This window comes from Trachemys scripta, chromosome 1 (assembly GCF_013100865.1).
Source record: "Trachemys scripta elegans isolate TJP31775 chromosome 1, CAS_Tse_1.0, whole genome shotgun sequence".
Taxonomy (NCBI): Eukaryota; Metazoa; Chordata; order Testudines; family Emydidae; genus Trachemys; species Trachemys scripta.
The window spans coordinates 90,724,966-90,739,947 of NC_048298.1; the positions used below are offsets into that span (position 1 = coordinate 90,724,966).

General features: G+C 50.7%; 1 protein-coding gene across 2 annotated transcripts in view; it reads right to left on the reverse strand.

Annotated features, from left to right (window-relative positions):
- Positions 1 to 2,983: 2,983 nt before the first annotated feature.
- MGAT3 (beta-1,4-mannosyl-glycoprotein 4-beta-N-acetylglucosaminyltransferase) overlaps positions 2,984 to 14,982 on the reverse strand; it is a 38,212-nt gene continuing 26,213 nt past the window's right edge. Inside the window, exons 2-3 of one of the 2 annotated variants that reach the window (XM_034776179.1) lie at positions 12,552 to 12,632; positions 2,984 to 10,126 (exon numbers count right to left, since the gene is read on the reverse strand). In XM_034776179.1, the coding sequence (XP_034632070.1) occupies positions 8,620 to 10,125 (1,506 nt within the window). In that variant the 5' untranslated portion in view covers position 10,126; positions 12,552 to 12,632 and the 3' untranslated portion in view covers positions 2,984 to 8,619. The remainder of the gene's footprint in view (positions 10,127 to 12,551; positions 12,633 to 14,982) is intronic. The other variant, XM_034776189.1, reaches the window with a different exon arrangement.

Sequence of the window (14,982 nt, forward strand, 5' to 3'; positions counted from 1 at the left end):
TGTCTTCCCCTTCCTCTTCTCTGTTTTGGTCTATACTCACTTATACCATCTACTCTATTCAGATTGTTAAATCTTTGAGGAAGGTCTGTTCTGGTGGAGACCTGCTGCAGATATGGGCATGGATCAGGGAGAGATTTATGCCATCTCCAACTGATGTTTAAGGACTGTGAAGAATTTGCCAGATACCACCAGAACCACACTGCTTTCCAAGGCTCAGGCACAGGGCAAGCCCATTCCAGCACAACCTGTCCTTCATAATGAAAAGAGAACTTGGCTCTGTACAGCTTCTCCAGGATGGCCTGGGTTACTGTTCTGTACAGGTCTCATCCCCTGCCTCAGATAATCTGGACCAGGCTCCCTTTCTAAGGACTGTAGAGGCTGTCACCTGTCTCTTCGGAATGAGGCTCACCTATCCCAGGGTCAAAACACCCTGTTCAATTGCTGAGCACCTGGAATCTTTCTCATCTTTAGCCTTCAAAGTTCTCGTTTGAATATTTGCTACTGCCACCAAGATCTGCAGCTGCAGGGGCTCTGTCTGGGCCCACACTTTAGGCTTCTGGACCCCAGGCAGTGGCCCTTCTACTCATCCAGCCATAGCCCCTGCCTCTTTCATTGTCAGCAACAGCCAGGTATGCGCCTGACACTCAGCACCATCCATTTTTAGGGCTAGCTAATTTGGCAGGTGTGTTGGTGGATTCCAATGGATGTCTAAAAACACTGTACTTCTATCTATATCAACCAACAACTTCTCTGGGGGCTGATAAGCGTCAGCAATGCAGTAGTGCCAGCCATGGAGTTAAAAAAAAAAATCATGAGTCCAGACCTCACCTCCCAGAAATCATGATTGCTCCCAAAATCATGAGATTTTTAAACAAGAATTCTATTGTGGTTTTGTTGGTCTATCTTTTGATTTCTGAACTCTCCCCGCGCATTGCGCGTGTGTGTGTGTGGCCCACTCTCCCTAGTGTATTAGAGGTGACTGGCCCCTGCTGCAGGAGCTCTTGCCCCCATATCCCCTCTGCCTAGCAATTAATTCTGCTCCCAACCTCCAAATCAATCCTGTCCCCCACAGTCCACACATCAGTTCTACCCTGTCATCAGGTTTGCCCATCCCCATCATTTCTACCCACCCAGCCCCTATCCCCCATCAATTCAGCCTCCCCAGCCTCACCTCTGCTCCTCCTGGGATTCCTCACCCCTACTCTCCCAGGCCTGGGGCAGAGGCAGCCGCAGCAGGGTCCCCTTGTCTCCAGCCAGACTGGGGGTGGGCAGCTGCAGGGTTCTTCACCCCCTCTGCTCCCTTCTCAGCGGGTATGTTGCAGGGAGGGAGGGGTGAGGCACAGAGGAGCAGGAAGAAGAGGGAACAGAGCCACCCCCAGCTGCTGAGCGCTTTTTGCTTCCTCTCCTTTCCTGTGAAAATGGAGTCAGGTGGCTGCGGAAAGTGGGAGGAAGCTGTGCCTGCGATTGGCTGCTGTACCCCAGGAGGTGGAAAGGTGGAGCAGGCAGACAATGAGAGGGGTACTCCCCGAGCACAGCTGAAATTCGCAAGAGGCGTGAAACTTGTCATCTCCAGACCGGCTCCTGCCCTGGATGAAAGCCTGTTGCTCACAGCAAAAGCAAGAGAGCCGACAACAATGCCGTAGGATGAATCTGCTTGATGCTTAATAGGTTACTCCGGGGGGAGTTCTGCACCACTGTGCAGTGCAGAATTTTGCAGAAATTAATGTGTGTACAGAATTTCCTTCCCCCCCCCCACAGAAATTGGCTGTGGAGCTGCTAGCCACCACTAGGGAGTGCCGGGGGGTGGAGGGAAGGAGAGGGAACTAGAGGGTTCTTGGCAGCTGCAGTTCCCAGCATGCCCGAAGGGAAGAAGAGGGTGGCACATGGGAAACTCCATGCAAGCCTGGGACTGAGCATCAGGCTGTTTCTCCCACTGGTTCCCTGGGCTCTGGGGGGGTGGGAGGGGGGAGGGCGAGCAGGTATCTGGGCAAGAGGGGCCCTGCAGCTAGGCTCGGGGAGGGGGAAAGGGGGCAGAGAAACAGGAACTGGATTGTCATAGGGGTTTCTTTAACTCTCTATTCATGGGGGAATTTTTGTGTCTGTATTGTTACAGCCATACTTGCTGACAGGTATTTTGAAAGAAATTATCAAAATAATTGAAACTGGCGTGATTATGAAGTGTTATTTTGACAAATAACGTTTGCAGAATTTTAAAATGTGCGCAAAAGTTTTAATTTTTTGGTGCAGAATTCCCCCAGGAGTAATAGGTCCCTCCAATCACTGAACTGTGTGTTGGGGGCAGTGTGTCTATGCTACAAGGATGGAGTGGCTGCCATGTGCATGCTACGACTGCTCCTTACAGGTTGGAATACAGCGTGTCACACTTTTTTACAGTGTCGCAGTTCCCACACCTGGATGAGCTAGTGAAGCCACTCTTTCGGGTATGGGCTATCCTGGGGTGAACAGGGGTTGGGGACCCACTGCCCTGGGTGAAGGAAATATATCAGACCTTTTACAGCCATTCCCTCAAAGGGCTGCAAGGCTTGATTAAGGGAGGAGGGGCTCCTAGCCCTATAGACATTTATGGGGCCTTGGGCTATCACTACATAACATTCATTGTTTAAAAGGCCACTGCTAGCCAACAATATTATTACAGACGTGACAGAAATCCTGGCTCACAATTGCCAAAAAACATCCATGTGATTACACCTACACTGCACTGGGCTCTGTTGGGTGAAATATATCAGACTTGCTCAGTGGGGTGCATGAGCACCCTCTGTTGGCTGACCTAGAGCGGTTGCTCTAGCTGGGTAGAATATTGCTTCTGCATTCAAAGGTTCTGGTGTTAAAGCCCCCAAGTGGTGCAGGGTTACTCGGGAATGGAAGAGATGTGCCACAGCCAGAGGCAGCACCCTCTTTGCCTCTTTTCCATGGGTTCCTGACTACGTGGGCTGAAATAAAGACAGCCACAGACACCATCTGGTTTCCCTTCATACTTTGTAAATTTTTTATTATTATTTTTATCATCTCCTTTTTAAGTATCCCTTTAAGGGTGAAATGAAATCCAACCATTTACAGAGAAAATGATTTCAGAATGTACATTTGATTAATCCTTACAAAAATTAATTATTACTGGTGTTTATAAATTACAGGGTTGTTGGGTTTTTTTTTGGCAAGTCCACGCAATCCTTTGCCAAAAGAGGGCGCTCTGGGCAACACCACAAGTCAGTTCCCTGGGTAGCATCAGTCCCATGGGAATGCTAGTGCATTGCTCCATGGAGGATACTGCTTGATCATTCCTGCAGGAATGAGAATGGACAGTGGTTTGAATTCTCAGTTTGGCTTTTGGCCTTGTATTCATCCTTTCTATACCATTGGTTACAGCTCTGATATTCCCAGTGTATGTGTAGTGCATTATACTCTCCTCCCTTTTCTTGACATTTGGGATTAAAACCCCTCCCATTTTTTTCCACCCCACATGTATACTCCTATATTTTCACATTAAGGGTGAGCTCCTCCAACTTCTCAGAGAGATTGAATTTTTTTTGTTTGTTTTTGAGCTCTGAACACAAAGACTAAAGGATTTAGGGTTCCTTCCCCTTCCGCTCCCTCCTCCCCAGTTTTAGAGGTCTATAAATCCAGGCTGACCTTTCCCTTGCCCACTGCCTCCCTAACCAGTGTTTACTAACAGGACCAGGAATGACCAGCTCCAGGGTTCTCACAGTGCAGATCTGCAGCAGCCATGAAAGTCGATGAAGAAAGGGGGTGACAAAGGGACATGAGGTGGGGTGGTTCCAGGGTGTGAGAAAAAACTATGGTCTCAGGAGGATACCTTGCTTGAGGATAACTGGAAAAAATGCTGCTCTGAGCTCCACCAGCCTTGCCACATTAATGGGATGAATCAGAGCCTCTCCATTTGCCCACCCTCAGCATATAAATGATATGTTGCGCTGTGTCCCCCGGTTGGAGGCAAACAGGAGTTCTAGTGAATACCTCAGCCCCAGGGACATACTGGAAATATTGGAGGGAAGAACACTTAGTAGAGAACTGTGATGTTTTCCTTTTCATAATAAACACAGAGCCGTAAAAACAATCCCATTCTTTGTCTCCTGTTCCCCTAGGGATATCATACTCAATCTGGCTCTGAGCATCACCAAGGTTTGCCACCAGCTCCACTGATGGGATAGGGAGAAGCCCCTTCAAGCCAATCTGTTCAGTAAGGGGGACCCACCTGCTCCAACACCATGTCCACACCCCCACTTATAAATAACCTGTAAAGAGCCCGCCTCTCAGGGCTTAATGTGGGGGGATGGGGTGAGAGAGCCTTGAAAACTACAAAGGAGCAGGGGACATTAATACAACAGGCTGAAACAGATACACAGCACAGTGTAAGCCCCCAAAATTGCAGAGGCTGCCTCATCAATGTTCAAATTAAGAAGGGTAGTGAGGGGTTAAAGGTGAAAAGACACTTAGCCATGAGTGAAGCAGCAGCTGCCTAAGAGTTTGTGGGCAAATAGGAAGTGAGCTGTACTACTCATTCTCAGTTGTGATTGCTGCAACAAATAGCATATAACAGCTGTGATATCCCGTCCCAGCCATTCCCTCTTGTCATTAACCACGTCCCAAATACAGGTTTGGGTTTTTTAAGCTTTCCCTTCTAAACTCCATTGCAGCATCTTCAGTGCCAGATCAAGACACGATCAAAGAAGTCAGACTGCTCATATCAATGGTTTGTGGGAATGAGGGCTCTGGACCAATCCTTATCATCACACCCATTTCTCCCTTGCCACAATTTGAGACCCTGCACTTTTGTGTTGCTCCTTACTCAAGCTTAATCTGTCTCTCTCTCCTATAGGCACCCATCCAACTATCTGATCAAATTACAGATGTAACCTCTGCTTCCCATTCCTTCAGGGCCTGGTTGGGGCGGATTGTTGGCCTGAGAAATCAACCAGCAAGAGCCAGTTCCCAAAAGTCCCACCCGGCTGCCTTCAAGGGATGATGGAAGTGGAAGATGTTAAATCCACAAGAGGTCAATTTCTCTAAACCCAATCAAGAGAGGATAAGCCATGCAAGTTAAATACCACAGATATAAACTGGTTTGGCTTTAAACTGAACAATTACAAAAATGAAGAGTAAAACCGAACACATTTCTTCTGAAAGTCCCTCAACACAGAAGCCTGTTTCAAATTTCATTTCTAACTAAACTAGTGAGGAAGGGGCGGGGAGAGGGACTTTGGGACTGAGAGCCCTCTCAAAGTCCCCAAAGGAGCTCAATTCTTACCCAGTGTGGGCGGGGGACCCTTTAGCTGAAGCCCAATAGGTACAATGGAATCTGTTCCTCATGCCTGGAGGGGGGGGGGGGAAGGGGAGAAGTGTGGCTGTTAGTGAGAAGAGGGAACTGAGAGAGAGAGAGGGAAGAGGGCCAGTGAGGAATTAAGGGAGGGAAGGGGAACAAGCAGGCTATATCTCTGTGCTGGATCAGGCCTAGCTACTGCAGCGATGGGTACATTAGAAATTCACAACAGGCAACTGCAAAACCCTAGGCAAGGCAAGCACGCCCTGCAGTGCAATGCAAAGCCCAGAAAGCCCATTGAGTAGAAGAGAGGAGGAGGCAATAGGGAAAAGGTGCTGTGCCAGGGGAGGCGGTACAGTACTGTGGATGTATTGTGGTCTGCTTGGTCCCACATCGCTTCCTATCCAGGAAGATTGCTGGTGTTAACCAGATGTTCTAAATCCACCCCAGATTAGTGGCTAGGACTGTGCTGCAAGGAAGGGACTCAAGTTCTAGCTATATGGTGCCTGTCATCAAGGCAGCTGACCACCTCCCAGCATTATGGAGTGTGCAGACAAAGATATATAGTGTGTGTGTCTCTCTCTCCCCTCCAGTCAGCAGGGACTGGACTTTGGTTTGTTTGTTGTTTCTGTGGAAAGGCAGAGTCAAAGCAGAGGGTCTGAGGCAGGTTCTGGGCTCTCACTCTTTCTCCAAGAATGAAAGAAAATGAGCAATGGCTGGGTCCCTCCGTACCTCTCTGCAATATCTTGCACCAGGCCCTTGTGGTGATGCATGGTGCTCTCCCTCTGCCTCCACCCAGGATTGTAGTACTGCCCTGCTGTGCTATACCCACTGCTGCAAAGTCTTCTCCCCTAACATATGCCCCTCTTTTTGCAATCACCCTCCCGTTCCTGTAAGTCACGTGGGTTCCTTCACCACAGTCATGAACTCTCTGTGGCAAACTGGCCTGTAGCCCCCGCTCTCCGAGGTACCACCCCTCGGTCTGAAACACGCCTCCTTCACACCCTAGCTGATGGGTCATGCAGATAAAGCTCAACTTGGGCAGCACAGCAACAGCTTTCTCCCAGGGGCGAGGGTGGAAATCTCCCCTTCTCCCATCCCGTGGGCCAGCCTTCAGTGATCTCAGGGAGCAGACAGTAGTGGGTGATGGTAGCAGTTGTGAATAAAGTGAAATGATGTTTAGCCTCTTTCGAGAACCTGTCATGGGACTAGGAGTGAGATAAGATTAAACATTACTTAGATCAGTCAAACACCAAGGGGTTCCAATCTGGGTGCTTTATGTTGTTCTATCTCAATTGTACTTTGGACCCACAGCTGCTGGAAAAAGGAATTCAGTTAATCAGAGTGCTAGGGGAATAGATACCAAGATAAAATAAGAACCTTAGAAATACTTATAGGATCAGGAGGAAGGCACAACCTTAGAACTGAGCTCTAGGGCCTGTCACTTTCCCCCAGACAGAAGGAGGAGGGAGCACAAAGGTGGGGGGAAAGAGAGAAGCAGAAATGGGAATCCAGGCAAAAAAACAAGGATGGTGAGTCCTAATGGTCAGAGTGATTTACGCTCCCACTGGCAAAGAAAGCCCCCTCTCTTCAGCACAGCTGGCCTGGCTGGTGGGGGATGATCGCACCTTGTAGGGAATATTCCCTTTTCTCCCACCATGCTTATTCCAAACAAGAGGGTGGGGAATCATGTTTCCATCATTTCTCTCTTCAGTGTACTCTCTCAGCTGGAAGAATAACATAGCTTCACCCTGCTACATGCTACAGATTGGGCTCCATACACACTACGGAGCCATTTGCTCAAACTGGGAGAGGGGGAAGGTGGCTGTCACCCCAAAGAACCAAGAGAGCCGAGGAAAGAAACAAACCCTGTCATTAAAAACCCTGTGGAGGGACAACAGGGATGGAGAGCTTAGCTTGCTGCCTCCAATTGGTTCGGCTCTTAAATCCAGTTCTGTCACTTCCCCTCCTCATTGCATGACTCTCCACACAGTCCAGACAAGGAGTCTGGATCGCGCATCCTCCCAGCCACAAGGCGGCAGCATTCCAGGAGTAATTCCCCAGCGGATTCTCCGTGTCCCTGGGGCGGGTGCTGTGCCTCGATGCAGTCTGTATCCCACTGGCCCCAACACCTGGGCTAGGCTCTAGGGGGTTGGGATTTCCCCTTCCCCTCCCTCTTACTCCAGGGAGAAGAGGATTAACCAGCACTTGTATTGTATTGTTATATGGGGGAGGGAGGCTCCCTGCCACAGATATTGCCAGCAGTGCCTCCCTAAGTTTGTCCCCATTCTTACCCCTTATCCAGAGCTGGTTCTGAATAGGCCCATTTATGGAGAACTGGCACGAGAGCCTACAGCTTCCCAGCCTCCCCCTATACCCAGTAGGCTTGTAGAGGGTTCCCTGAATATCCTTAACCCCTAAGTAGATAGCAGAGCTTCTGAATCCTGCCACTCTCCCACCCCTCTCACACACACACACGCACTCTGCCACCCATCTGCCAAATCCATGCACATTAACACTCGTGCACACACCAATCCACACACTTGTGAACACAACACACAATCAACCTAGTGAAGAGCCCTGCAGCTTGTTCCCCTGACGAAAACAGGTTGCTGGGACACAGCCTGAGGCTTTGTGGGCAAAGCTAAGGTGTGGGGTGCAGCGTGACAGTGAGGTGGGGGTAGGGAAGGAGTACAAGCACTTGTGTTCCACCCCACTTCCCTTTTCTGCAAGCTCCAGGACCGGCAGCACATTAGACAAAGAGTGGAGCCCAGGAGAGATGCATTGACATGAGGTTGGTAGAGGGAGGCTATGTTTTAAAGAATACCGAGGTAAAAAAATAAATGCCTATAGATATGCTTTTGCACATGTACACACAAACTCACATGAACACGCGTGACACACACATCCACTCACATGCACATGATCATACATTCACCCGCCCACTCACATGCTCATTGACAAGTTCAGACTCACATGTGCATGCAACCTGTTCCGCGGTGGGGGCAGCTGCTCCCTCTGCCCACCCTCGTGTAGGAAAATCTGCCCCCTGGATAAGATCTCTCCACCCTGCAGGCAAGGTTGAGGAGGTGTGCCATAGTCTTTTTGCCTTCTGCAGGGCCAGTTCCCATTTCCTCTCCTTCCCTCTGGCCCTCGTTAGTGTGACTGGGAATCCCACCCCAAGTCTCACTCCTGGAAAGGCAGAGAATGCAGAGAAACTACACACCTCAGCTGGAAACAAAATGAAGAAGGAAAATAAAAGAGACACCTCACTCTTTCCGTTTGCTCTAATGTTCCCATTTCCCATGCAAGTCCCGCTCCCCTCATCCAGCCCCTTCTGCCCGCCGGTAAGGATTCTCCAGCAGGTAGTGGAACCGCTGGTAGTTCTTTAGCAGGTACTTTGGGGCATACATTTGTTCCTTGGGGTCAGCAGGGGGGTACTCCTGGGTGGTGCCGTCGAACCAGCCACCAGTCCGGATCAGTTCCCGGATGTAGTTGAGGTCCCGCTTGTCCTCGTAGTCACCCCAGCGGGGGAAGTCCCCGTTCTGGGCTGACACCAGTTTGAAGTAGATGCCCTCTGGAGTGAAGCACCAGGAGCAGTGCCAGCCAGCAAAATGGAGGGGGCTGCCCAGCGACCACTGCACCAGAATGTGGCCCGTGCTGTTCTCGTACTGCCGGAAGCCGGGCATAGTATAATACTCTCTGCGGCGGAGGCGGATCCCATCCGTGGCGTAGACGGCATGCAGCATCCCCACTGTGCAGCCAGAAACCACCTCTAGGGTGCCGGGCTGCTTCCAGAAGAAGCCATAGAGGGACTTGCGCATGTGGAAAGCAAAAGGCTCTGTCCAGCCATCGTAGAGCTTGAGGAACAGCACGCCATCGCGGGCCGGGATCTCGTCCGCATCGTCAATGATGAAGATGTCGTCCGGGCGCAGGTTGCGTAGGCGGGAGGTGCCGTCCCGCGTCAGGAAGGTGCGCAGGTAGTCATCGGCAATCCAGCCGTCCTGGCGCCCACCGGGAGGGAAGTGGTCCAGGAAGACGTAGAGCACCTTGTGGCGGATGTAGTCGAAGGAGCCATTGAGGAGCATCTCGCGGAACTTTAGTGGGCGCGCCTCGCCATAGGCCGTGAAGTTCGACTCACAGACCACGAAGGCGTCCACTACATCACCCAGCTCATGGAAACGAGCTTCCAGGAGGTCAAACTCGTGGTTGATGTTGATGGCATTGATGACCCGCCGGGGTACTTCACGTGGTGCCAGCCGATCCTTGGTGGGCAGGTTTGAGTACTGGACCACAGTGGGCACCCCACAGCTAGGGCCATGCCAGCCAGGCAGGCACATGCACTCCACCCACTTGCGCCGCTTTGTGCCGCTGTTGCTCAGTGGCTTGCGAGCTGGGTGCCCCGAAGCAGCGCCATCTTCTCTCTCGTCCGTCCGGCCTGCTGGTGGCTTCTCCAACATCCTGGTGCCTGGCTTGAAGCAGACGCCGCCAGCTTTGGTATGGACAAAATATTCTGACGTGTCTTCCTGCAGTACAAACTCAGCTTTGTGTAGCTCCTCGCTGGCCCTGCTGGGTGGCAGGGGCTGGAGCAGGGGTGAATGGGAGTACAGAGGCGTGCGGAGAAACTCCGGCCCTCCTGGCTCAGGGCTGACCTGCGGCGTGACAGGTGCATTGTTCCAGAAGAAGCTGTAGACGAGGTTGGGGCTAAGCGAAGCCAGCTCCCGGGGGAAGGTGACGTAAGAGAGGGCCTTGAGGAAGTGCAGGACGGAGATGAGGCAGAGACCACCCATGCACAGAGTCAGAAAGAGCTTGTGGCGTCTCATCTTCATCCTGAGGAAAAGCCAAAGAGAAAAGTAACATTCAGTTATTAGTTGGCTGCAAAAGGTCCCTGGACCACTGGGGAAAAGAGTGTTGTGTGGAGCCCAGGATATAACCAGAGTGAGGTCCAAACTCAGATAGAATAGGCTCCAGCTGGAATCTTTCCCTCAAATCTTGGGGAGGTCTAATCCAACACAATTCCCTCCCTCCCTCCCTCCCATTCTCACCCACCTTTGCTAAGTTCCCTCTTGGGGTTAAGAAAATCTGACCTCCCCAGGCCTGGGTGCTGTCTTTAGACCTGATACATTCTAGAACATTCCATTAGTGTCCCAGCAAGGGGATGGGAAGCATGGAATTCTAGGCACCTCTGATCCAGTGAAGTCTCCAAGCTCAGCAGATTTAATTAGAGCAGATGGCAAGGTGAGGACAGAATACAGAGAGCTCACTCATATGGTGTATCACCAGAAGGTTACAGGGCTGCTGGAAGAGGGGCTAGAGAGTGGTCAGGATGAGGGGCAAAGAGAATAGAAGGTTGAGGCTGAAAAGAAGTCATAATTGGAATGGAGTGTAGTGTATGGGACTGGGTGGGCAAACTTTTTGGCCTGAGGGCCGCATCGGGTTTCATAAATTGTAGGGAGGGCCGGTTAGGGAGGGGGTCGTGGGACTTCTGCCCCATCCAACCCCCCCTGTTCCCTGATGGCCCCCCCTGGAACCCCTGTCCCATCCATACACCCCCGCTCCCTGTCCCCTGACCACCCCGGACCCCCGCTGCCCCATCCAAGCCCTCCTCTCATTCCTGACAGTGCCCCTGGGACCCCTGCCCCATCCAACCACCCCTTCTCCCTGTCCCCTGACTGCCCCCAGAACCCCTGCTCCTGACTGCCCCCTGATGCCCCATCCAACCACCCCTCCTTCCTGACTGCCCCCTGGGACCCCTGCCTCCATTCAACCCCTGTTCCCCCCGACCGCCTGACCCCTATTCACAACCCCAACTCCCTGACCACCACCCCAAACTCCCCTGCCCTCTATCCAACCCCCCCCCCACTCCCTGCCCCCTTACCGCGCTGCCTGGAGCACCGGTGGCTGGCGGCACTACAGCCGCACTGCCCAGCTGGAGCTGGGCCATGCTGCTGCCACCACCACCATGCAGCACAGAGCACTGGGTCAGGCCGGGCTCTGCAGCTGCACTGCCCCAGGAGCTCACAGACCCACTGCCCAGAGCATTGTGCCGGCGGCGGGGCGAGCGAGCTGAGGCTGCAGGGGAAGGGGAACAGCAGGGGAGGGGCCGGGGGCTAGCCTCCCGGGCCAGTAGCTCGGGGGCCGGGCAGGATGGTGCCGCAGGCCGGATGTGGCCAAATCCCCAAAACCATTTGGAGGGTCATCCACAACACATGTCCTAAAGAAATCCTCTCACTCCCAGGAAAAGCTACTCAATGCTGAGCAGGGAGAGTCTCAAAATTAATCTGGCCTCATCTTTTCTCTCCCTTCCACCTAAAGTCCATTGGGCTACTGGACTGTTACTCAACTCCTTTGCCTTCCATCCCCTATGTGTTAGGAGCTGAACATGTTGCCTCTGGAGCAAGGCAGTGTAAAAATAAAAACAGCTGTCACAGCTAGAACCATCGTGTCAAGGTGATGGGTCCAAGAGACTGAAAGACAGACAGAAAGGAACCTAGAAGTGCTCACCCCCTCTTTCCAGGCAATAGAAAATATGTTGTCCATCCCATTTATCCACCTGCTAATCTCCCCATCTAAGAGTGGGACAGGAGAGCTGTCGTCAGATGGGAAAGTAGCAAGGAGCAAAATCCAGACAGAAGATATGAGCTCCCACCTCACCTCCCTGATCCCCCACTATTCCACACAGGAAAAGACATTCACTCTTGCTAGGTGTGGAAGAGGAAGTATATCCTCTCCCCAAGGGTCAGCAGGTTGGGGGGCGGGAGGGGGGGAGGGCTGGGAAGATGGGCCAGGAGCAGATGACCTGTCATCATGATAAAGGGACTGGCCCCCTCATTACAGCATGAAATTCTATGCAAAAGCTCATTCCCCACTAGATGAACACCAGGGTGGGGCTGGGGGTGGAGGAGGGATCACCTCTACCTCTGAAACTCAGGCTCAAAGGAGAACGAAGCCAAACCATTTACAAAAACTTCAACTCACAAAAAGGCGAACAGACAAGCTGGTACATCATTGTAAACCACCACAAGCACGTCATCTTGCTGCTCCAGAGTTTACACTGGCTCCTCCTTGGAATACTGAGGCTGATTCGATCTCTTTGTCTAAGCAGTGAAAGTCCTGCCTGAGACTGCCACCTGAGAGAGCACCTCTCCCTCCGCCATAGCTACATGGACCTGTGAGACTCAGCCAATCGTGCACGAGACTGCCCTAGACTATGGAAGGCACTTCCGCTAGAGGCAAGAAGGAGAACTGATCTTACCTCAGTCAGGGCCAAATGCCAAGTCCAGAGTTCCACTGCTACAGCAATGAGGAACACAAAATACGGAGATGGAAGCGGACACTGAAGGAAGAAAGGAGAGGAGGGCATACATCTTGGTTGGAATAAAAGGTTTAGGTGACTATTTCATTGACTGTGTTATCTTATATGCCAGTGTTTAAAGGGTTCTGGACCCTTTATGGTCCCTCAGAGCACACAGCTGTCTCATTCCATACATTTAGGTGGATTCCCCTCCAGCCCCTACCCCTCAGAGCCTATATCAAGCAAGCCCTGTGGGGTTTTCAGGAGTCCCCAAAGACTTCAAATCCCCCATTCCTAACTGTACTGCTTCAGTCTCCAAGAATGATCCTGGGATCCTCCTTGAGTATTCACACCTCAAACGGTTGTGACTGGCACCATGTTCGCTACCATTCTCAAAACTCACAGAGCAGTTCAGAATTTTCACCCAACCGCCCCACATGGGCTGGGCAAGGCAGAGAAAGAGCATGGTGTATTTATTATGGGCCTCACAAGGCTGTGATGCTGATATGGGCAGACACTGGGTCACTGCACAATAAAACCGTGCAATTGAGCGAAAACAAAAAGAAGTGCAGTTATTTTGCCTCACAGGACAAAGAGTAAGGTGGCATCTTGAAGCAGATACTAAGTCCCAGGGGTTGTCAGGGAAAGAGGGGGGCCCCTGATTCAGTTTGTTAATGTTTGTGAAGCATTCAGTTGATCATTAACTTCAAAGAGCTTTGAGGCGGAATGGTTTACAGTCAGGCACAGAGATCATTACAGACACAGGAAGCTTGAGCAGGGGGAGAGTCTGCAGGATTAAGAACACTTCAGAAGACAGAAGTGTTAAGACAGAAAATATCATATCATATTGCCTCTCTATAAACCCATGGTACACCCACACCTTGAATACTGCATGCAGATGTGGTTGCCCCATCTCAAAAAAGATATACACCTCTACCTCAATACAACACTGTCCTCGGGAGCCAAAAAAATCTTACCGCGTTATAGGTGAAACCGCGTTATATCGAACTTGCTTTGATCCACCGGAGTGCGCAGCCCCGCCCCTCCAGAGGCTGCTTTACTGCATTATATCCGAATTTGTGTTATATCGGGTCGCGTTATATCAGGGTAGAGGTGTATTGGAATTGGAAAAGGCTCAGAAAAGGGCAATAAAAATTATTAGGGGTATGGAACGGCTTCTGTATGAGGAGAGATTAATAAGACTGAGACTTTTCAGCTTGGAAAAGAGATGACTAAGGGGGGATATGACAGAGGTCTACAAAATCATGACTGGTGTGGAGAAAGTAAAAAGGAAGTGTTATTTACTCCTTCTCATAACACAAGAATTAGGGGTCACCAAATGAAATTAATAGACAGCTGGTTTAAAACAAACAAAAGGAAGTATTTTTTCCACACAATGCACAGTCAACCTGTGGAACTCCTTGCCAGAGGATTTTGTGAAGACTAAGACTATAACAGGGTTCAAAAAAGAACTAGATAAATTCATGGAGGATAGCTCTATCAATGGCTATTAGCCAGGATGGGCAGGGATGGCGTCCCTAGCTTCTGTTTACTAGAAGCTGGAAATGGATGACAAGAATGGATCACTTGATGATTACCTGTTCTGTTCATTCCTTCTGGGGCACCTGGCATTGGCCACTGCCAGAAGACAGGATATTGGGCAAGATGGACTTTTGGTCTGACCCAGTATGACCGTTATGTTCTTAAAAGTTCCCAAATCTGACACAACTGTCCTAATTCTGCTCTTGCTTGCACTGGTTTGACACCAGTAGAATTCCATTGGGCCAAATCCTCAGCTGGTGTAAATCAGCCTAGCTCAAGGAGTTTGACCCCATTAGCACCAGTGAAATTCCGCCTGCTGTATTGTCAACGCTTGTGATTTTATTGCGATTCTCCAATATTTGGTGTATTTCTTTGAGCTCCAGCTCCTGGAGCCCCAGAACCCACAACAATCTCATTAAAAAATAAAAGTAAAGTTTCTAGCCCTCATGTGGTTTTTTTTGTTTGTTTGTTCGGGGGGGGGGGGGGGGGACGACTGGGAAACCAGAACCCTAAAAGCTCAAAACCAGAAGAAATCCTCTCATTCCCAAATTATTATTTTTAATACCTCATGATTTTCTAGGCCTGACTCATGATTTATACGGCTCCTGGCTGACATTGGTGCAATGGCTGAGAGGATCCCACATGAGGGGTTAATTATGCAGGGCTTGAAAAATGTACCCAACATCCTCTAGCCCAGTGGTTTTCAACTTTTTTCATTTGCCAACTCCTAAAAAAATTTCCAATAGTGGTATGGAAATCTTAGACATAGTCTGCAGGCTCCCAGGGGTCCACAGACCACAGGTCAAAAACCCCTGACCTGGCCCAAGGACTTAGCCTGCTCCTCAGGCTC